Source organism: Sinohyriopsis cumingii, chromosome 2 (genome assembly GCF_028554795.1).
Source record: "Sinohyriopsis cumingii isolate HCF-2022 chromosome 2, ASM2855479v2, whole genome shotgun sequence".
Classification (NCBI taxonomy): Eukaryota; Metazoa; Mollusca; class Bivalvia; order Unionida; family Unionidae; genus Sinohyriopsis; species Sinohyriopsis cumingii.
In genome coordinates, this window is record NC_142962.1 from 15,316,133 (window position 1) to 15,341,174 (window position 25,042).

At 35.8% G+C, this 25,042-nt stretch overlaps 1 protein-coding gene across 1 annotated transcript in view; it reads left to right on the plus strand.

Moving 5' to 3' along the window:
* LOC149804374 (nuclear pore complex protein Nup133-like) overlaps positions 1 to 25,042 on the plus strand; it is a 128,712-nt gene that overhangs the window by 20,346 nt on the left and 83,324 nt on the right. Inside the window, exons 5-14 of the mRNA XM_089939524.1 lie at positions 2,344 to 2,409; positions 5,286 to 5,396; positions 7,971 to 8,081; positions 8,730 to 8,789; positions 10,419 to 10,480; positions 12,442 to 12,509; positions 15,331 to 15,410; positions 16,427 to 16,523; positions 18,062 to 18,118; positions 21,292 to 21,373. Of these exons, the coding sequence (XP_089795650.1) occupies positions 2,344 to 2,409; positions 5,286 to 5,396; positions 7,971 to 8,081; positions 8,730 to 8,789; positions 10,419 to 10,480; positions 12,442 to 12,509; positions 15,331 to 15,410; positions 16,427 to 16,523; positions 18,062 to 18,118; positions 21,292 to 21,373 (794 nt within the window). The remainder of the gene's footprint in view (positions 1 to 2,343; positions 2,410 to 5,285; positions 5,397 to 7,970; positions 8,082 to 8,729; positions 8,790 to 10,418; positions 10,481 to 12,441; positions 12,510 to 15,330; positions 15,411 to 16,426; positions 16,524 to 18,061; positions 18,119 to 21,291; positions 21,374 to 25,042) is intronic.

The window sequence follows — 25,042 nt, forward strand, 5'->3', positions numbered from 1 at the left end:
ATACTAAGTATGTAACATATTCATAAGGTGCCAAAGGATATCCTATATGGACAGCTGGCCACTGGCATGAGAAGAGTCGGCCGCCCCTCACTCAATTTCAAGGATGTATGCAAAAGGGACATGAAGGCATGCAGCATTTCACCCGATGGCTGGGAAGAGCTGGCCGAGGACCGAGGCACCTGGAGACTGACAGTAAACAATGGCATATCAGTCGCTGATGCGAGGAGAGGCCAAATGGTGGCGGAGAAACATAAGAGAAAGAAGAACGTGGCAGCAACCACAGTAACACAGACTTCCCAGTATAACTGCATCAGTTGTAATAGGGACTGTCACTCGCGTATAGGTCTGCACAGTCACAGCAGAGGATGCCAACAGAGACAGACAACACCCCAAGGGCGCTATTCGCATGGTCTTTCGAGACTGAGTCGCCAATGATGATGATGATTCATAAGGTGCACAGGGACCCTTTTATCAGTCACATTTGCAACTGTGCTAATGAATGTAATAAAAAAAATAATCCATTACATAATCATCTACTTTCACCTCGCATGGGATGTTTTATGAGGTATGTTGATTCATTGGAGTATATTTTCACTGACCAAAACAGTTTTATTTCTAAGAAAAGGTGTTGAAACACCAGTTGGAATTGCCACACGTGTAGTTTTTATGTAAGGTCATTTCCAAGTTATACCAAATATTGCATCTTTATTAATTAATTACAATGTTGAGTCGATGTTGGGAATTATGCACAGAGAAACTATTGAGTGAGAAGCTTATGTTGAAATAAACAAATGAATAAAAATTAATTCATACGACAATGCTGCCTTTAAAAATTCATCTAGGGTATTTGTTGATGTTGCTTTGATTAGCTCAGACTTTTACCTGATAATGATGAAATGGAAATTTTTTAAAAAGGCAACATTAGACAATCTTTACAAAACATGGGTAGAGCAGTTCGATCTTTATTGTTTCAAAATATTTATTTCTGTTGACCACATTATTTTCTGCTGATATTGTAAATTAATAAGCAAATGAAAATGACATTTTTACTCTACTTCTGCTCCACTTTTTCCACATACTGTCTTGCTTCTTCGTTTGGAGGGAGGTCATTTTTCCCACTGGGGCCCCGAGTGGTCTAAAGCGCTCTTCATTACGGATCACTGCCATCTCACCTCTGTCTGCGGCAGTTCAAGTCTAAGGTTTAGCCAATGTGGGTATGTGAGAAAGCTTGCCAGTAGCTTCTCGAGGGTCGGTGGTTCTTTCCGGGGTTTTCCCGGGTTCTTCCTTCACCATTAATACTGGCCGCCATGTATAGCCTATCGTGTGCTGAAAAATGGCGTTAAACCCCACAACAACGACAATAACTTTTCCCATTCTTCATTTGGAGGGAGAAGTTATTTTTCTCATTTTCTTTACCCTGATTTTGAGCCTTGGTGAAAGCTCCAGTGGCCTCGGATGCAGGAGGTCGCAGGTTCAAACCACAGCCGAGTCATACCAGATACTTGTAAAAATGGTACTTGCAGCTGCCTCACTTGGTATTTGGCATTTAGAGGTTAGCATTAGGACTGGTCTGCCTGGTGTCAGGATAATGTGATGGGGTGGGACATGATCCTACATGTCTGTGGCTTGATAACTCAGTGCTAGAGTCACTATGAACTACCACATTGCAAACATAATAGTGATATGACTATTAAAGCTATGTTAAAAATTCAAATCACACACACCCACACCCCTGGTGAAAGCCAGTTATTATACAATGTACTAAGAAAATTATACAATGTACTAAGAAAACAACAGGAGTACAGCACAGTCATCATGCAAGTTTGATGGAATTCAATATTTATTTTATTATGCAGCATCAAAGATACACAATGGCTGTACTGTAACATGCAGATAACGGAACTTTACACTATGTAATTATGCTATTAACTCATTCAGCCTCGGATATTTTTGTCATTTTCACCTGAAGTGGGAGTAGAATATCCATTCTGGAGGTTGCTTCTAAAGACATCCAAAGACATCTGCTACCAAGAGATTTTGATTTAGTCATGTATATTTATGTTAAAAATGTCCTTTTGATTGGTTATTTCACTCACATGTGTGCAGAGGGTTAAAAGTTGGATTTCTCATCTTTCTTTTTTTTGCTTGACTGTAGTGAATTTTCTGATATTATTATATTTGAAGTCGATAAATACAATATTAGTTTCCTGTAATTTATATTAAACTTCTGCATTAAAGAACAGTATCACTGCTCACTAGCAATTCTGTGCACCTATTCCATTGCATTATGAATATGTGAATTGTTTTTGAATTTTGTCTTTCTTTTTCTATTTTTCTTCTTAGCCCTATGGATGTTTGTTGGGCACCACCACAAGTTCCTTGGTTATGTTGACTCCTGTTCCTGGCCAGGTAAACTCCCTCGATCTCAAGGATTGTTGAATCTTCACTTTCACGATTGAACTCAATGTAGCAAATGATGCATGTCCTTTGCGTAAAAATGATTCCTGTGGAAACTTCTCGTGATAATGAATGAGTGTATTATTGGTGCTTGTTCAGTATCTTTCCTGCTTTAGATACCAGTTGCAGGGGCCCCAAGTGGCCGAGTGGTCTAAAGCGCTGTCTGTCACAGATCACTGCCATCTCACCTCTGTCTGCGTGGGTTTGAGTCTCGGGCTCGACAAATGTGGATATGTGAGAAAGCTTGCCGGTAGCTTCTCATGGGTCGGTGTTCTTTCCGGGGTTTTTCTGGTTCTTCCTCCACCATTAATACTGGCCGCCATGTATAGCCTATCTTGTGCTGAAAAATGGCGTTAAACCCTATAACAACAATAACAAGCAGTTGCAAATAAATAGTAAAGTGTTCACATTCTGCTGATTTCAGTTGGTGATCAGGAGTCATGGTGACTCAGTGGTTAGCATGTTTGACTCGTGACTAGAAGGGCGTGGGTTCAGATCTTAATGTCATGCTGGCCTGGGTCAACAACTTGACCTTGGGCAAGGCATTTTACTTCATTTTCCTTGGCACTAAATAACCTACTTAGGTGGATGTGCCATGAAACACCAAACCAAACAAAAAGTAATAACTGATCAGGACCAATTTTGTTCAAGTCCATATTAGTTGGAAGCGAGAAACGGCACTTTTCCACCAGCATTGGTAGCAGCATCGACGGTTATGGATTTGGTTCATTTTTTCATATGTACATATTTCATTAACCCCTTGAGAGATTATCATTCTTGGCAAGAATAATTGTGAAGCTAAGACAAATCATTTTTTGCCATGCTTGCTCACCACATTTACTGTAGGGTCAAGGTCCCCGTCATTGAAAAAGTACATTACTGTTTTGCATAAAGTTTATAATTTACCAATAGTTTCTAAGCTCTTTGATAGATTCTCATTATACATGGCATTAATCATTTTAATGGTGAGACATTTAATCAATTAACGTTGTTCTTAAAGTTTTCTTTTTGCTTAGTTTTCCTAAAATTCATTTTCTTCATATACTGTTGAATCTTTATAAAGTTATAGCAGTTAATTATAGGACATGTTCACACATGTTTTATAGCATTGCTTTGAATGTGGGCTTGACATGCATGCCTTCACCTTCGGTTAAAAATTTAATCTTTTTTTTTTTTCCCATCAGTCCTCAGATTCAAGATTCATTAGAGCATTTTATGTTCGCAATTAACTATAAATAAGTTGAAAATTATGTTTACTCAGCCTGGACTTTACATTATTATCTGTCAATTATATATACTAGGCCTGGACTTTATACTATTGTCTCTCCATTATAGTGTCATTTATCATAATCATTGCATATACATAGCTGTCAACCCTCATGATTTTGGCATCAATTATGTGACTTTTTTTCAGCATTTCACGGATTCATGTCGTGTGCAGAAAAAATCATGAATTCCCCAATTCTCAATTATTTTAAATATTTAATATAAGATTAGATTTCCCATTAAGTGCTAGTCATGACATCAGCAGTTGCCAAAACAGTCCGGTACTGCTGGTTGTGATATTAGTGGAACTGTAGCTGATTGGTACAGTTGGCCAGGTAGCAAGCATTTTAGTATATTTTAATTTATATGTCTAATATTAGTTTTACAAATGCTTTTGAGAGAAACTGGTGCCTAACCGGAATTTTGCTCCACGCATGCGCTGCAAACACTTATTTGAATTACCATTCAGCATTGCATATTGAAAATATCTTCACCAACAAGGTAAAAGAAATGTATTGCACAAAAAGTGAAGTTTAGTTTGGAATATACCAAAAATTGCATGCAGTGTGCCACAAATTTTAGCATCAGGCATGGTGGCAGAGATAATGTGAGGAAGCACGTAGGTAACAAAAGCACATAGAGCTTGGGAAAATTAAGAACTTGCAGCAAATTTCAGCTCGGGAATATTTTAAGCCATCGATGGAAGACCTGCAGGATACCAACACTGTTGTATTGTTTGTGAGTTTTCTTGTTGAATTGAATCTATCTTTATCAGCTGGAGACCATGTTTCAATAATTCGTCAAAATTCACTAATTTTAATCCCTATTTTCACTAATTGCAAGCCTGGAGGGTTGGCAGCTGTGCGTATATGTTTTCAAATTTCATCAGCATTGTTTCTTCATGCTCTTTTCTTGCAATAATGCAGATGGTTTGAGAATATTTTGTAAATTTTAATAGATGCAGTACAGCTTCTGAATTAGTGTTCTATGATATAATTAACTCTGCCACTTTGTTTACAGTTCTCTGTATATTGAAAGAATCACTGTATAAGAATGCTTCCATTTTAATTTATTTATACTTTTCTTCTAAATCTAAATGTCATCTATACAAATAAAAAAATTAATGTGTTTAATTTAGTTTTATATTCCAGAGCTCTTGGAGGTTTGTTTGTTATTGTAGGCAGAGAATTTTGGGGTGTAGTGGGATAGTGTGGCAATGTGTTCCATTGTTCTTAGTAACTTGCTATACAACGTTCTTGATTTTATAACATCGTGTTTGAACCAGAATAGGGACATATTAGGAATTCTTTATATGGTGGGTGGGAGAAAGCTTCCCAGTCATGCAGTATTTTAAACTTCAGCAAAATTAAGCTAGAAAATTATAATCCCAGTTGATGACAATTTTCTCCATGTTGATTGACTGAGATGATTCTGATGAGCTAAAATAATCAATTAGCATAGATGGAAATGATACACCCTTAACAATGACCACCTGTTCATAACATTATTTCTAAGGAAATGGTTTTGGAAGTGTGTGTAATATATTTTTAACTTTGTTACAGAACAAGATCTCTTACCATCCACTAAAGGCAGCACAAGGTATGTTCTCAGGATTTGGTCGTCGGATGTCCTCCCTCATCTTTGGATCTGATCCTGGACACACAACTGGAGCTGTGAGTCACATAAAGAATACGATGGAAGCAAGGGATTGTTTGTATTGAGATGGAATGAAAACAATATGTATTTAATTAGGGTGGATGGAACGTCTTTTTATATTGTATTTAGATTTTTGGTTAGTAGGAAGCTCACACAAAAAGAAACCTATATAGTTAAAAGCAAATATGGTAAATAAAAACATTGCCAGAATCAAAACTTCATACAAAGGCAAGAAAGGGTATTCTTTAAAAAATAGGTCAGTATTATCTATATTAACTGCATTCCAAAGAAAAGTCATAAACTTTCTCAGATAGTGTATGATCGCACTTGCATCACATGGTAAGCAGGTTGCCTTAATTAGTCAATTTTAGAGGTATTCTTGAAGGTATATCAGATGTATTCTACATCCCTGAGCATGTGTGCACTTCATAGTTAAAAAAATATGGTTATCCAATTGACAGGGAGTTACTGCTTTCCGAGAGATATGGTTACGGAATTGACAAGAAGTGTGTGCACTTCATTTTTAAAGAGATACGGATATGTAATTAACAGTGTGTACACTTCATAATTAAAGAGATACGGATATGTAATTAACACTGAGTGTGTGCATTTCATAATTAAAGAGATATGGATATGTAATTAACACAGTGTGTGCACTTCATAATTAAAGAGATATGGATATGTAATTAACACTGAGTGTGTGCACTTCATAATTAAAGAGATATGGATATGTAATTAACACTGAGTGTGTGCATTTCATAATTAAAGAGATATGGATATGTAATTAACACTGAGTGTGTGCACTTCATAATTAAAGAGATATGGATATGTAATTAACACTGAGTGTGTGCACTTCATAATTAAAGAGATATGGATATGTAATTAACACTGAGTGTGTGCATTTCATAATTAAAGAGATATGGATATGTAATTAACACTGAGTGTGTGCACTTCATAATTAAAGAGATACGGATATGTAATTAACAGTGAGTGTGTGCACTTCATAATTAAAGAGATATGGAATTGATAGGGAGTGTTTGCATTTTATAGTTCAAAGATATATGGTTATGAAATTGACAGGAAGTGTGCACTGTATACTTAAAGATGTGTGGTTATGGAATTGATGGGAAGTGTGCACTGTATGCTTAAAGATGTGTGGTTATGGAATTGATGGGAAGTGTGCACTGTATGCTTAAAGATGTGTGGTTATGGAATTGATGGGAAGTGTGCACTGTATACTTAAAGATGTGTGGTTATGGAATTGATGGGAAGTGTGCACTGTATGCTTAAAGATGTGTGGTTATGGAATTGATGGGAAGTGTGCACTGTATGCTTAAAGATGTGTGGTTATGGAATTGATGGGAAGTGTGCACTGTATACTTAAAGATGTGTGGTTATGGAATTGATGGGAAGTGTGCACTGTATGCTTAAAGATGTGTGGTTATGGAATTGATGGGAAGTGTGCACTGTATACTTAAAGATGTGTGGTTATGGAATTGACGGGAAGTGTGTGCATTTCTTGGTCAAGGTTATGTCTAGTTTGTCCAAAATAAAAATCGTGATCAGCTGACATCCAATACAACTGCTATGGTAGCCATCTTGAAAATCTTTATATTGTAACTCTTCCTGAATGGAAAGTCAAATTAACTTTGGCTTTTCACCAAAAGACTTCTTACCATGTCCAATTAGTCATGAATGAAATGGTGCTGATCTGACATCCATTATGGCTACCAAACAATGACAATTCTGAAAATCTTGCTATTGCTGCTCTTGAATGGATGATTTTGTCAACATGAAGTTTTTGCTAAAACACTTGATCTGGATTTCAGTATGGTTGCAACCATATCCATTGTGAATACTTTTTTAATGTAATTTCCACTTTAAGGGTAGTCGAATTGAAATGAATTTTGTACTTGAAGATTTATGATGTTAATTAATCCTAACATATAATCATTTGTTGGCACTACATATACACTTTGATTCTGATGCTGTAAAGCCATACAACATACATACCAGACCTATCTTGTAAATGTTATTTCCACTCCTCCCAAATGGATGGTTATATCAGGATGGGGTTATCACCAATAAACTTCTTATGATACCTAGTTGGTCCTGACTGAAAGTGGTGCCAATCATGCATCCATTATGACTGCCACAATGGCTGTCTTTAAAATCTTGTCCCAGTGAAATAGATGATCATTATGACATACAGTTTTCACCAGTCTTCTAATGATGGGTACTTTGTTCTACCTTAAATTGGCACCAATCTGACATCCAATATGTCCACCAGAGCAGCTAATTTGAAATCTTATTGTTGAGTAAGAATATCAGAGATGGCTTCAGTACTCACAAGTTAAAGGAAGAACAGCTCTTATCTTGAATTTCTGCACATTCTATTTATCCAGTAGTGTGTCAGTTCCTTTGAGTGATTAATTTTGTTTCCATGTAAATGGAAGCATTTAGTTACTCATTAGTTTTTAATAGATTTGGCAAAGACTTTAAAAAGACATGTTTAATTATTACAAAACTTTACTCTTTTATGAATGTGATTATTTTTAGCTCCATTCTGTGACTGCCTTGTCTGTGTTCAGTCTTTGCAGGCCCTTGTTGCTGGTGAGATGGGAGATGAGGAGCGGCCATTTTATGTCTTATCAGGAATGCATCTGCAGAAGTGGATTGTTCAGGATGGTATCTCAGAAAGGGTGAGTCATTGATCTCATGAAGCCATTCAGTTTTGGAATTTCGCACACATTATTATGGATTCCACACTCATTGTAATTGAATCCACATACATTATAATGGAATCCACACTCACTGTAATTGAATCCACACATAATGGAATCCACACTCATTGTAATTGAATCAACACATAATGGAATCCACACTCATTGTAATTGAATGTCATATTAAACTTTTACATATGAGCAGTGGTGATTTTACCGTTGTTCATTTTATTTAAATTTCACAAAAAAGGTTTTCTTATTTGCTAGCTAGACTCCAGAATTCTAATTTCTTTTAAAGAAGCTGGCTAAGATTGAAAAGTACCAAGCTGGGTTAATGCATCAATCCAAATAAGAAATGAGTGTGTTGTAAAGTAGATGGCTACATTATTTCAGTTGTATACAGGAAGGTTTTCTAAGCTGGCTGCTGGCTGCCAGTGAGAACCCTGAGTATCCGATAACCTTATGAATTAGTTTTGTCAAGAGGATTCGAAATGTCTTTTAATTCATTGAGTGAGAATCTAAGTTCATAATGACAAGTGCTCGTTATTTGCTGGTAGAGGAAACTCACCCATTATGTTACAGTTGTAGATCATACGCATCATTTTTTTATTTCATTTTTTTTGGCAGCTTCTGTACCAGATTGATGCTGAGAGAATGTTTAGAGAAAACCTTGCGAGAAAAGTCTGGGTAGGTGTGAGGTCTTTCTTTCCAAATATCTTCATCAGATATGTTACACATTCATCATATCCACTACATGGCCAATCTGACCCTCTCTGGCTAAGTTCACCAAGTCGTTCTGGCTTGTTTTTTCTCCTCTTGGATGAAGAAATTGATGCCAAATCCTATCACTTATCAGTTAATACTTCTGATCACATTGGTCAACATGCTTTATACAAGGACTTGCAAATACTGATCTACTTTGCGCCTTTTTTCATTTGAGCAATTCTGTTAAGTTATCAAACTTCGGGATAGTATATTTCATCTATTTTACTGTCTAATCTTGTTCTGTCTTCATTGAAGATGATTATTTTGCACTGCAGTTGTCAAATTTTGTCATACAGTATACTGGCTGGTACTTTACTGCCTGCAAAAAGGTCTTTAGTATTTAATATTCAACTCAGTATGCAACCTTTTTGTAAGTTATTTTGGTTAATGCTAAGTAAATGATCACATATTCCATGTAATCATCAATTCTGCATTTTTCTCCAGGCATTTAATTTAATTCACACTGTCCATTTCACTGTAATTTCAGTGTGATTTGGATTGTTTGTGTCTGTTTTAATCCTGCAATATTAGATAACTGCCATGATATGCTTGTTGTTTGGGTTGACATCTTACTGCGAAAATAAACAGCATTATATAGCATATTCCTTGGGTGACTGACAGGAGAACTCGTGGCCAAATTTTCAGGAATATATCACACACTTGGCAGCCCAAGGAATGCCAAAATCAGTTAAAGGGATGATAAGTATCTCATCAAAATGAAGCTATCAGATCGCTTTTGTCAGTATTGTTATATTTAATTTGTTTCATTCAAGAAACATATTTTAGTTTACACCAATGTCAACATTACTTGGCTTCCATTGCATTTCAACCAACTGAAACATATGTCAACTGAACTTCATCCATTTGTTTGTCAGAATTTGAATCCATTCGGAAAAAGACATAAAAGTGTCGTCAAACTATAACAATTCCACTTTAATTTGTGGAAATGTATCAGTATGAGCTGCCAGGTATCTGAGATACTCATGAAAATTTTGCCAGGGAACATGCTAAACAATGTAATTTATTTAGGTGGTAAGATCTTGACCCAAACAACATAAATTTCACAGTATCATGTTTTTATTGCAATTTATAGTGAAATGTATGAGATTCAAGTTTTCATTTTCAGTCTGCTATATCAGATCAAAGTTTTAAAATCCTCTTTTTAGTTACCTTGAAACCAATTTTGGTTTTAAAATTGTTCTGATGTGGTAAGGGGAAGTAATGGGAATAGTTAGGAAGAGTTTTCTCCCTTAACACACACATACACACACACATACATATATATATATATATATATATATATATATATATATATATATATATATATATATATATATTGTCTTTAAAGACAAAATTTGTCATCATCTTTGTGATTGCTGGATTTCAGAGTTAGCTGTGCTTCTCTCTGATTATTTTTTAATGTGATTGGGTAAGGTATTTAAAGGAGAAACATAATTTGGTAAACAGTTTTCTTTCCAGAGTTTATTCTTCTGTCCATTGAGATAACAAATTAAATATATACGATACTGTTGCAGATTTGTTTTCTTCCAGGACAAAGATTCATTTCAGTTGACAGAACTTAAGACATGGCTTTTAGACATGCAGCCAACACAGTAAGTTGTTTTCTTCCCCAAATTCAAACTATTGTGCTTTTATTATCCACACATTTTGTTAACTGGTTGATTTCGAAGAAAAGGCAGGTATTATATCATACTGTCGATGTGTTTTATTACTTTGAGCCATATCCTTGGGGTTACAGGACACTTTGCATGGTGTGGAGCTAAACATAATTTGGAAGTCACTGAGATAAGCAGACATGCTGTACCATATTTTATAACTTTGTTCCATATCTGTGAGTTGGAGTTAAGTGAGTCTGGATTCTATTGCAGGGTGTGGAGGTGAATAGAATTGAGAAGTGCAGATATGCTGCAATGTTCCCTCAGAATTAAAGATTTAATGTGCCAAAATGTGGCAATAATATAATAAACAAAACACATTTGGTATCTTTGATCTGATGCAGGTGCACTAATCATCTAAAATCTTTATGAAATGATGCTTTATGTAAATTAAAGAATCCATCAAGAGATTATTTTCCATTTCACTAGTTGCTCTGCTTGTCCTGTTTATTTTCTCCCATTGCTCCAAATCCCATATATGGCAACACTTGGGAAGTTCCAGAAATAATCATGTATTTGGTATATCCCATAATACTTCTTGACTGAGAATAAGCTTGGCATGCTACCGGATTCTAATAATCTTGATGAAAGCAGATCAAGTAGGTAAATTATATCTCCATCTTATAAACATTTTGACTACAAGGAAGATTGTAGTTTAAGGTTTTTTCATAAATATTGTTCTTCCATTTACATGATACAATCTTGATATAGTACCATTTACATTTGTAAAGGTGGGGAAGTTTTGCTAAGAGGTAGATATGAAAGGACAAAGTATTGTGCTTTGAGTGCGCAAGTGATCAAAATGAACAGAGATGATGATCTAGTGAACAAAACAGTAAAGCTGACAAAATTCAAAATGAAAGTCAAACTTCCAACAATGAATTGCATTCCAAAATTGGCATAACCAAAAAGGAAACAAAATTCAGACAACCTCAAGAAATCTTTTCTGAGCCGGAAGTTTATAATGTTAGTTGGGCGTAAAATTGTAGACCAACTTCTTTTTGCACTGCTAGAGTATTGTTGGAATCATTAAAGAGGACAATCTTCAAGAAGTTAGTTTGCTCTTCCATGCATATTATAGGTATAATAGACTTCATTAATTGATATCATTCTATTATGTGGTTGGCCAATTACTATCCCATAATGGGCTCACTATTTCATATGAAAGGGGCTATTGCCCCCTATTTTCTCAGAACCTAACTGAAACACTGGCTGCAGAACAGTAGTCTTACATTACATCACTCTTACCTTTATACTGATGGTTTTCAGTGTTTATTAGTGAAATCTGTTTCATTTTTGTTCTGTGTATTTCATATGATACTAATTTAAGAGAAATTTTTAAAAGATCTGCTTTAAAAAGTTATCTATAGCATCATGTAAGTTACAAGAGGTGGATGAATTACAAATGAAGTATTGATTCAAACAAATTCAGGTGGTGATAATGGTGAAGTGATGATTTATTTTATGAAGAATGCAAGGACCCTGATAAAATTTTACATTTTAGTTGTACATAAAGTAGTAGTCCATGGGAACTATACATTTGCTTCAACAATGTACGCAACCTTATGAACCTTTAACTAAACCTTTCTTGTTCTTAGGAGCATAATGCAGTTGTGAGAATTTCCTGGAAAAATATAGAATTACAGCTTCTTGCATCTTGTTCATGGATATAAAGTTGCTGTGGGAAGTGTAATGCAGTTACTTCCCTTTCTGGTTTAGTGTTAACTTGAAATAATAACTTCAGTGGATGATTTATAACACCTAAAAGCAAATTAAAACTGGGATGTCTTCTTCCTTGTACATAAGATGTTATGAATTTAATTTATATCCTATGTTCTGAGCTGGTCATTCGGGTTTATTTTCATTCCTGAAATTAAGACTTCATTTTGCACTTTTAGAGATGGAGTGACAATTCTTGGAGCAGGTGCAGACCTGGAGGCAAATCCCACTGTCCACTATGCTATAGGTAATTCAGTCCCACATGATTGAGAAAACAAAATTGTTGTAATTGTTGTGCTTTCATTTTTCTGTTGCATTTTTGTCAAGTCCACATTGTTGGTAGGTAAGACCTGGCAGTCATTTTCTACCAATGTCAGCAGTTTGTTAGCATTGTAAGGCACACCCCCCCCCCCATGTGTGTTTTAGGTTGGCCGATCATCCCAGGTTTTTGTTGCTGACCTTAGCACATTTTCCCCACAAAAGCTAAACAAAATTTCTAAAAAAATTTCCTGAAATTGATTAGTGCATCTAATTGAGCTGGTTTTGCCCAGTACTTGAGGTGCTTAGTATGTAAGATATACTAATCATTATATATATATATATATATATATATATATATATATATATATATATATATAATGTTATTTTTTTAATAAAAAAAACCTACCTACCTACCCTAATTTTAAAATCACTGTAATAGGAAACACATTTTTGGGAGAGCCTAATTGGTAGTCAAGGTCTTAGTTATGAAAACTTTGTGTTAAAGTTTTGGGTAAAGATATTTTAATTGGCTTATATTTGTTACACTCCTGGATAGATTTTGATATTTGGTATTAATCATTATGAAGGTAAGACAGCTTATTCTGTGAAATCCTCATTTTTAAACTTGCCTGTCCATAAGGTCAATGGACTTTGTAGTATTGTGCTATGTCCCTCATGTGTCACCCATGATGTGTCGTGAAGCTACCGAGCAACAATTGTTACTGCTCTGGAGATCATATTTCTGATCTGATTCAGACCAAACTTGGAATGTGGGCTTCTTATCTTTATTATCTTGGACAGTTTGATAATGGAGCAAGATCCATACATATTATTGAAAGTTTTATAAATGAGCAAATTAATAGACCGTTGGAATTTAATTGAATAATCTTTATATTTTGGGGAATGAATTGGCTTTGTTGTGCTTAAAATCCAGGTAGGTAATGTTTGTGCATTTCTGATCCAAAATTTAAATCCTTAATATTTGAGTCCACCTCAGCTTGAGTCCAACTTGTGTATTGGGGATAAATTGGAGACTGCTCATTCAAATTATGTGTTGATTCAGTGTCTGCAAAGATGCACACCAGTAACTCAGAAGGACACCTGTAACCTCAGTGCCAATCATAACTTGTATTATTTTCTGTCATTTCATATATTAAATATTCATAGCCACACATTAATTTAAATTTATATTTGATATTTTTGGCCTTTAATACAAATTGCAAAACAATAACCCAATGTGTTTCTCTCCTGAATCACTGTCAGATTTAATTGCCATCAGTAACCTAAATAAGTGGACAATCCAATTTTCCAAATGCCTACCCAAGAACTTTTTGACCATAAAACAAGTTTAATGTGTCTTTTTCCTTTTTTCTTACATTTTAAAAAACATGCTGACTTACTGCTTTGGCCATGGGGATAAGGTCACAGTCATGGAAAAGTTGTGTTAATGGTTTGTTTTTTCCTAAACTGCATGATAGATTTTCATATGCTTATATTTCTTAAACCCAATGATGAGTCATTATGATGTTGTTGTTGTTGTTGTAGGGATTAATGCCATTTTTCAGCACACGATAGGCTATACATGGCGGCCAGTATTAATGGTAGAGGAAGAACCCGAGAATACCCCGGAAAGAACCACTGACTCTCGAGAAGCTACTGGCAAGCTTTCTCACATACCCACATTGGCCGAATCCGAGACTCGAACCTACGCAGACAGAGGTGAGAGTCATTATGAAGCCAAGCTGATTCATTCTCATACATGCGTGCTTGCCATTTTGATTTTTGGGTCAAGGTTATGGCACTTTTTCATTTTATATTTTCTAAACCACTTGGTGGATTTTATTCAGGCTTGGATAAATCTTTATGAAGCTAAAGCAGTCCATTCTTCAACACACATTGCTTGTCCTTTTGACTATGGAGTCATGGTCACAGTCATTGAAAGGGGTCCCGGGTGGTTGTGTGGTCCAAAGTGCTTGCCTTTGCAGATTGCTGCCATCTCACCTTCGTCCGTGTGGGTTTGAGTCTCGGACCCACCGGATGTGGGTATATGAGAAAGGTGCCACTAGCTTCATGTGGGTTGTTGGTTCTTACCGGTCATTTGCCCAGGGTTTTCCTCCACCAGTTATACTAGCTGCCATGTATAGCATATCTTGCACTGAGAAAGGGCATTAAACCCAAAACAACAACAAGAATCATAGAAAATTTGCATTAAGGTTTGGTAAAACTATTTTCATTGGCATATATTTCCTAAACATCTTTATTGATTTTCTTAATAATTTGGATGGGTCATTATGAAGCTGATTCATTCTATGACACATTTGCATGACCTTTTGACCTTGAATTCAAGGCTGCAGTCATATAAAATTGGCATTAAGGTGTTTATTGAAGCATTGTTGGAATTTCTTCATACTCTGCATAAATATGACCTGCATGCTTCATGATCTATCCCTGTCTTTAAAAAGAAAATTATATATGATTATTTTTTGTTGAACTGCTTTATTTTGTTTTACACTGCACAATTGTTGTATATACTAAGGTCTTTTATTTATCATATAGTATGGGTGTATATAGTATGTATACAATGTGAAGTTTTTAGGCACAATATTAATATGCACTGGACCTACAGTGTAGCACAAAGTTATTAGTCCACTGCCGTATAAAACTATTTGGATCCACTTGTTTGTAACAATATGTTAGGTTTATTTTCCTCTAGCACTTGAATTTCACAATTCTTTAATATTATTGTTAGTAACTAATAAGAAAGCTTATTACATTATCTTCAGTAATTTTGATTTTACTCTTTTCAGTCAACATATGCACTTTGACTAGTGGTACCCCGTCAGTTCCTTCAAGCTTTACTGTCCTGGACTATAAACTACAATATGAGGTTAGATGTATTGTCATTTCTAATCATTCAGATATTATATTATTTTATACTTGGACTGTAGCATACCTTTTTGAACTTTATTAAATATATTTTTGAGAATAACAGTTATATATTTAGACTCTACCAGTATTTTGGGGAGGATCCTTTAGGTAGTATTGCCTCACTTTACAATTTTTTTTATATCTGCCTCCAACCTTGAACAAATTTTTCATAGACATGCTGCTGCACACACACTTTCACGGATATTAAATGTCATATTTAGTTATTACTTTATGTATTTTTATACCCTCAGCATTGGTATAAAGTAATCCTTGTGTGAATCCATCCAGCCAGTTTACAACTAGTCCTGCATTTTTTATTTTAGAGTTATTGCCCTTATGTCTTGTAGATTAATGTATTGTATGACACAGATAATTGTATCTCTTTAGTGCAACTAGTCCAGTGGTTTATTATGGATTGCCTCAAAAAAAGTTAGTATTATTGTAATCAACTGAAAATGTACATATCAACAAATCACTTCACTCCTGCAATTTTTCTTAGGGTTATTGCCCTTTTTGTCCTGCAGCTGCATGAAGTTCACGACATAATCTTGTGACTGCAAGTTATCTTGCAGTTTGTTACTGATTGCTGTGAAACTTTGTACATATTATGGTCCTCATTTAAAGATGCAGATATTGACATATCATTGTAGTGTCTTGATTTTTGTAATTTTTTATACATGTAGCTGAATCCAGCACATGACAGGTTTTTGTATTACTGTTTTTAGTGGATTACTGTGAAGCTTAGTAAATATTATGGTCATCGCAAGAAGAAATGTTGACAAACAATTGTACTCACACAATTTTCATAAGAGTTATGGTTTTTTTTAAAAACTATAGCCTCATCTTCATCATTTGGTAGGAGTGGGGGTGTTGGGGAATTGAGGTATAATTATATCGGCAAATTGGCCATTATTTCTCTAATTTGAAAATAGTTGAATTAAATGATGTCTTATTTTTTAAATGAATCCATTGTAGGAGAACTTGGAATATGAGCTGTTTAGCTATCAGTTATTGAGAGTGGATGGAGATGAAATATTTATCTATGATGACCAGAAGATTATCATCTGTTCAGGTACAGTATTTCTTTTAAATATGAGCAATTACAATTTCACTGGGTTTTTGTAGGTTTAAAAAAGAAAAAAACTCCCCTATTTAAAAAAAAGAAAACACTCAGATCTAATCTAGAGAATATACTGGATAGCCTTGTAAACAACCAAGAGTGCTTTAGTTTTGTAGAGGCTACTCACAGTCTTTAGCACATCTGTATGAAAATGACATGAAATCATCCAAAAAACTATCATCAGCTGTGGCTCAATAACTACTTGGCAGTGATACTGTTGATCATTGTTTAATCTGACTGAGCTTGTGTGTTGCAAGATGTAACTAGCCATTTGGCTTTTAGAGCCTTGTGTGTAACATGATGTAACAAGCCAGTTGACTTTTAGAGCCTTTTGTGTAGTGTGATGTAACAAGCCAGTTGACTTTTAGAGCCTTGTGTGTAGCATGATGTAACTAGCCAGTTGACTTTTAGAGCCTTATGTGTTGCATGATGTAACTAGCCAGTTGACTTTTAGAGCCTTGTGTGTAGCATGATGTAACTAGCCAGTTGGTTTTTAGAGCCTTGTGTGTAGCATGATGTAACTAGCCAGTTGGTTTTTAGAGCCTTGTGTGTAGCATGATGTAACTAGCCAGTTGACTTTTAGAGCCTTATGTGTTGCATAATGTAACTAGCTAGTTGACATTTAGAGCCTTGTGTGTAGCATGATGTAACTAGCCAGTTGGTTTTTAGAGCCTTGTGTGTAGCATGATGTAACTAGCCAGTTGACTTTTAGAGCCTTGTGTGTTGCATGATGTAACTAGCCAGTTGGTTTTTAGAGCCTTGTGTGTAGCATGATATAACTAGCCAGTTGACTTTTAGAGCCTTATGTGTTGCATGATGTAACTAGCCAGTTGACTTTTAGAGCCTTGTGTGTTGCATGATGTAACTAGCCAGTTGGTTTTTAGAGCATTGTGTGTAGCATGATGTAACTAGCCAGTTGGCTTTTAGAGCCTTGTGTGTAGCATTATGTAACTAGCCTTGTGTAGCATGACGTAACTAGCCAGTTGATTTTTAGAGCCTTTTGTTTAGCATGATGTAACTAGCCATTTTAATTTTTAGAGCCTTATGTGCAGCATAATTTAGACAGCCAGTTAATTTTTAGAGCCCCAGGTCTGTCAGACATAGACGACACTAATAGCTTGGTAACGTTTACTATATAATACATACATTTAGGCCATTTTTATGTTTTTGGCCCAGGGCTGTTGAATTCTGTATATTGTATGTAAATTGTAATAGAAGATCTGGAATTTTGTAGAAGTTGATATGCTGATTAAAGGAGAAGAGTGAGCAGATCTTTTTCACCATCCTACTTGGATTTGCTGTTAATTTATAAACTATTTTCTAATCACTAAAGTATTTATTATAGGGAGAAATTAATTTATTTTGGCAAATGCAATGAACTTGGTTTTTCCTCTGACAGCTCTTCTTGATCACAGTTGAAAGAATGTGTGCATTATCATTCTAAAATGTAAACTTGACTTCTGAAAACTATACTTTAAATTCTATTTCAGCTTCTGGCACAGCAGTTGAGGAGCTAAACCCCCCAGGTGGAAAGATTATTGGGGCAGGTTAGTATTGATTTGTAAATTTACCCTCTTTAATAATGCAGTATATCAATCAAATTTTCGTTTGGGGAATTTGGGCATATTTGGTAAATATGGGTGTGATTTTATTTTAGCATTTCATTTTAGTATACAGTGTGTGTGACCCCGCTATAGCACGGTCCGTTATAACACAAATTCGGATATACGCGGTTGTGGTGTGGCTCCCGAAATTTCTTATACATGTATTTTTCTTGTACACAAAAAAAAATATTTCTTAAAAGTATGAAAAAAACATCATTTTTTTTATCACTTTGAGAAAGAGATCGCATATGAATAATACAAGACAATCATGGCTTGGCTCCTGAAATTTTATATGTATTTTTCTCATACCTGAAAAAGTAGTTATTTCTTCTTAAAAATGCGAAAAATAACCCATAAAAAGTTTATTGTGGGATTGCGTAAGTCTTCGCCATTGTTGCAGATTTGGATTGTTTTTTCTTATTGGCGGCAAAACATACCATGTGGCGAATTTTTTTTATTGGCAATGGTGTTGGCTGTTTAAACTTTTATATACAACCATTGGTTTGGAGTGCAGAAATTCAGAGGCCCCATGAAAGGAAGCCGCAAACTGGATATAAAATGCACTGAAATTGATCTATTGTTACATAAACAAGTTCTTTGTCCATATTGACAAACCATCTAAACAGTGCATTGTTGTATTATAATCCACTTATTATGACATCTAGCATGAGTACTGTATGTTGTGAAATATTCACTTTTTTGTTGTTGACATTTCTGGTAACGGGGATCAACCGGATGAGGTATTATCTCGTAATCTATCTTTCATCGGATTTTCGGCCACTCATTAGTAATTAATCTGTTTACAAAGACTGACATTTGTATGTGGATGGTAAGTAAAATTCCTCTTCTTTTCACTCAGAATTAAATCCTTCAGAACAATCGCATGCTCTGTAATAATCCCTGTCATCAAACCAGAACACCTGCTTCTCTATCGTCTGTTGACCTTTTGTTAATTTTCAGACGCATGCGTGGAAGGCAGCATTATGCTGCTACCACAAATGTAATTTTTTTTAAATACAAGATAAAAACTACATCTTACTTATTGGTTTATTCAATAGGCATGAAGGGACAGTAACTTGAATAGTCCAAATGATGGCCAATTTCTTTTCAAAAATCTACCTAGATAAAACAGTTTGCTGACATTTCAAAGGAAACAGATTCCCTTTGAAGCACCAATTGTTATGAAAACGTACTCAGCAAATGGAGAAAAAAAAAATCAGTCTCAGTCATGCAATACAATTATTTGATGTTGCGGCCACAATAAGAAATGGGCATTTGTTTGGTTCTCCAAAGCTGTCCTTTAGCATTGACTTCATTAACGCATGCACCCTTGATCAAAGATAGCCGACTACAATCTTTCAATAAAAACAAAGAATGTTTCATCAAAGGAAGTCAGTACCAAACTTATATAAACATGATGGAATCTGATGGATTTTTGCATTTTCCGATGTGACTGTAACACGTTAACTGTGTCGTGAAAGATTTCTTTTTGTAGAGAAAAAGTGTTTGCTTACAAATGCTACCAATGGCGACTTAAAACACAAACTAACTTTTACCGACTTGGGACGTACTGAAAAGTAAATGTGCTTCGTCATTTGTTACGTGATTGTGCTATATTTTTCCACTGAATTCAGACCAGTATGACCTGTGACAAAATTATTGAATATTTTAAAGCTGTGTGTGTGCATATTTTCAATGGAATTACTTGTATTGTGGATTCAATGTATATGATGAGGTTCGTGGGTGAGTACACGGTGTTGATACTATTCATGCTATACATTAGACATGTATATATAAACAGTATTCACGTATATGTACCAATTCGTGGTTTTCTAAGTAAACTATTATATATGTCTTGGTTGCTTATAACACAGTTCAGTCTATAATGTGGTCAGGTTCTGTGGCTCCCAACTACCGTGTTATAGCGGGGTCACACTGTATTTGGAGGTAAATTTTAGATTGCTTACAATGGATTTTGAAGATTTTAATTAAGTGAATTTTGTTTGTCTCCAGAAGCACACACACACACTTCTAAATCCCATGCTGAAAATGTTTTTATTGGCATACACTATAATATAAACATCGTGTATATTGGTTTTATGTTGGGCAGCACAGCAGATCAAGTAAGTTATTTAGTATGGAGCCAGTTGGAGTAAAATGCCTTCCCAATCACACAAAAGTAGACAACCGGGGCTAATCTAATGGTAAGACTCAAACCAGCACCTTTTTACGGGGTTCCCATGCTATAAGGAAATAGGGACAATTTTTGCAGAATGAATAGGTTTTGTTCCTGACAGGATCTCCACCACAGCAGCCATTTTGAAGAATTTTTATCACAACACCTCCTGAATAGATGATCAAATCGGGATGTTGTTTTACCTAGTAAAATCTACACCTCCTAATGGATGATTAAATCAGGATATTGTTTTATCTAGTAAAATCTTACTTCCAGAGATTGACGATGATAATAGCTTATTAAGCAGACTAAAACAAATATTTTTTTGTTAAATGCAAAAATAATATTAATCTCTGATTGTATCTACACGTTATCCTACCCCATCTCTGATAAGAAAGAATGGGTTGTTTTTGTTTTGTTTCTTTTATACCCAGTCATAGTACACGTTTGTAAGATACTGGCTATAAAGTGTAAATTAAAAGTTGAGTTAAAATATAAAGATACAAAATTGCAACAAAAATTTAGTTATAAACATTTCGTTGTTTAGATCACTCTGGGCTGAATTTATTTTCTGCATGACCTACTTATCTTATTAGTTCTGTCCAGTAGGATTAATACGAATTTCTAAATACATGTAATTACATCATCACAATCATGCAGAGAGTTAAGTAATTACAGTATAAAGCAGTTCAAAAAATTCAGTAACACATTTGAGTTTGGGTGGAGTTTTTCCTCTTACCTTACTCGTTATGAAAGAGATAAATTAGAAAACTTATCATTTTTGGAGAAATAGCTTTTTTTTTGTAAATGTTTTAGGTTTGGGTGATTAAAGTTAGCGTTAATAGCTGAAATATCAATTGTAGGTTTATTTGATTATCAGGCATGATAAAGCTGACCTTCAAAAATTTGTGTCAGTGTTGTAAATTATTGTCCCTTGCAGGTGTATCAGACTCTGAGGCTCTATTCTTCTCCATCATACAGGGACTTTTCTCTGTTTCCTCCAGTCACAAACAGGATGCTAGGTAAATACCAGAGAGTTTGTTTATAACTAACCAATGGATTGTTGCTATTAAAAGGTATATGTACAAGAGATATATATATATATATATATATATATATATATATATATATATATATATATATATATATATATATACAGAGGAGCCTTGTAAATCCGGACATCTTTGTTCCCAGTGAATACAGTTGAACCCGGTTATGTCGCCGGCCTAGGGGTTTGCCAAAAAGCGTCGAGGTAACCGATGATCGAGATAAACGAAAACCAATATGGCGGCAATATATTAACATGTGCTTGAAATTTCTTTATGTACATGATGTGCGTTAATAAATGAGAATGTACATAACCGTGTTTTTGGAGGTTTTTTTACACAACAGCGTTGCCGTGATTTGTTTGATGAAGCGATCGGCATGCTATAAAAATGTACATACATGTTTGCTAACAACAAAAGGCATATGTGCACCAACTAACAGCAGAGATTTACCAGTATACAATACAAACCACCGTCGATTCTCGATACAAACCTTTATTATATTCTCCAACATTGCAAACACAAAGATCGCTTTCAAAATCACAAAAAACGTGCGGGGTGTAGTTCGTTTTTACAAAAAGCTAGCCAGTGTCAAAATTAAATTCGCGAGTCATTTCACTCTGACACAGCTCTGAAAAGTATCGTACACACGGTTACTATGGTTTCTTTACAAAGTCTTTGATGCTTTGTTGCTTTTTGCCTTTAACAGTCTGCTTGAAAACAAATGCTTCAATATTATTTATGCTGTCTAAAACAGTTAATCTCCTACAAAAGAACCATACCGTCAAATTTTCTGTAGCATTTCTACCACCTCACCAGCTAAGGGAATTGGTTCCAAATCTTTGTCCGCATCTTCTTCATCTTCTTTGTCATTGCCGCATGCAGATGTGCTTGCCTGTGCTGACTGCACACTTGATACAATGTCTTCATCGGTGATCACGCCATCAGTAACGACGTCTTTGTCGATTTCTGTGTAATCTCGGAATTCCTGGACAGTGATGGCTAACTCCTGTGCCTCCTCTTCCAAGATAGCATCTGTAAGGCTTGATTTTTCTGCCACTTCCGCGAGTTCTTCTGCGGCTGCACAGCACTGTGCCTGAAACTCATCATCGGAAATATCCTGAATGACGCAGTGCATCGAGCAGTTTGAGATTGTTTCCTTCTTCACGTCATTCCAGGCTGATCTCAGGAAGTTCATTGCATCTAGAAGAGAAGGGGTGTACTGTGCCTTCTTTTCATCATGGAGCAGGTATTGGCGCATCAACATTTTCCTGTAGTACACCTTAAGCACTTGGATTATCCCCTGGTCCATTGGTTGGAGCTTACTCGTTGTGTTAGGTGGGAGGTAAAAGATCTTAATGGCCTTGAGACCAGGAACATCCGGATGAGCTCTACAGTTGTCCACGATCAGTGCCACCTTCCTTTTCTCTGCTTGGAACTTCCTGTCCCACTTTTTCACCCATGCACTGAATAGATCTCCTGTGATCCAGGCGCTTGGCTGGCCATCGTAATCACATTGGAGAACTTTGGTCTGCTTAAAGCATCTGGGATTCTTGGACTTTCCTATAACGTAGAGCGGGAGTTTTTGGCTTCCATCCATGTTAGCAGCAACTAGCACTGTAAGTCGGTCCTTCGACTTTTTTCCACCGTGACAAGCCTCCCCACGAAACGCCATAGTCTTGTCTGGAAGGCATTTCCAAAACACCCCAGTTTCATCAGCATTAAAAAGTTCCGAGTCTCATAGGTATCCAAAATTGTGCGCATTTGAGTCTTCAGCCATGAATCCACTTGTTCCTGTTAAACCGCAGCACTCTCTCCACAAATTGCTTTGAAGACAATGTTGTGCCTCTTTTTGAAACGATCCAGCCACCCCTGACTTGCTTTAAAGTCAGGGTGTCCTAGCTTTGCAGCAAGGATGTCCGCCTTCTCCATCAGCAAGGGACCATTGACGGGAAGGTTTGTTGCTCGCGTATTTGTGAACCATTGAAACACTGCATCGTCGACATCTTGTGCTCAGCCACTCTAAGTTTTTTTCTTGCTGGATCAAAGACAGACTTCTCGTACATTTGCTTTATCATGTCGGCCTTCTTTTTCCATCCTGAAATGGTGTTTGCTGAATGCCATGCTGACGACTAAGGTCTGCCGGTTTTGTTCCTTTTTCTAGCTGCAGTATGATTTCATACTTTTTCTCTATTGACTGATTGTCCAGTTTTCTCTTAACACCTCCAGACATTTTTAGAAGGGAAAAATAAACAGAATAGCTACAGCATGTTATCCTTCAGACAAGATCAACGAGAGTGAGTGAACTGTCATTGGAGTGAACGACCATACGGACCATGATCACGTGCTACGTGAACTCAGCACATGCGCAGTGAACCAAGTACGATCATTTTATTGGTTAGTCCAAAGCTAGCATAAACGTAACCAATCGCAAGAGGTAAATTAAAAAATCAAAAGACCGTGTTCTTGCAAAATAGGATCTCCATTCCCATGAAAGAAACTTACACGAGTCAACACCTGGCAATATTGGACCATATATATTACTGTAGCATAAGTTAACACCCAATATAGGGATTCTTTCACTCCTGTATTTTGAGAAATAAATAATTATTTTTAATTATGCAAAACTTGTTTATTTGTTGTTTGCTATTTCTTCTTGCGGAGTTTAAGTCTCTGTAACCGTAACACGGGATTGATGGCAAAAGGAAAAGATCAATGAGTAAAATGCACAAATATTATTTACACCGCCTGGATTTATGTTTGGTGACATACTCCTTCTTCAAAATATCACAGCCAGTTGTAAATTAATTGACGAACTTTGCCTTGATACATGCATCATAGAACATCTGTTTTAACTTTTTATCATATCTCAGCCAACAAACAGAAGGATTAACCATTCCATTAATTTTATCTGTTCTATTCGTGTCTTCAGAAGTCGGCCAGTTGTAGGTATAGTACGGTAGCATGATTGACTGTCACAGCATACAGTACTCGGCCCAGATGTCAGCATAAGCAGATTATGATGTAACAATGCACTGCTAAGATGGGGTTGTCGATACAAACAAAAGATCATTTGTGTACTGATTGATTCCAATGCATTGCTTAGTCAAGTTTGTGGCTTCCTTTCGTTCTCCCTTTTAATTTATCCAGTCCAAATCCATGATTGTTTGTACAAATTAAATAACCAAAAAGTCTGTCACCAAAAAAATCGCCAGATGGGACATTTTTGTCGCCAATAAGGGAAAAAAATCGCAATTTGCGACATTGGCGAAGCCCAGGACGATCCCAGGCCCTGCATTGGATTGGTACACGTGGTATTTACTGAACACTTACCCAATTGTTTTTACAACTAGGAATGAAAATCGTGAAACGTGAATATCGACTGCAATAATCATCCTTCAATATCACACACTGTACCGTTTGTTCGAGTTAAAAAATACTTAGATAAGACACCCACTAATATAAGACGCACCTTGGGTGAGGGGTACGTAAAACTTTGTATAAGACGCGTCTTATATACGCGAAAATATGGTAGTGAGATGGTGAAGTGGCATCGATAACTAACATTTTCAAAAGCTGGCGATTGGTCATGGGGATCGAGATAACCGACATTAAGTGGCAAATTTGGCCCTCTTTTGTGCTCGA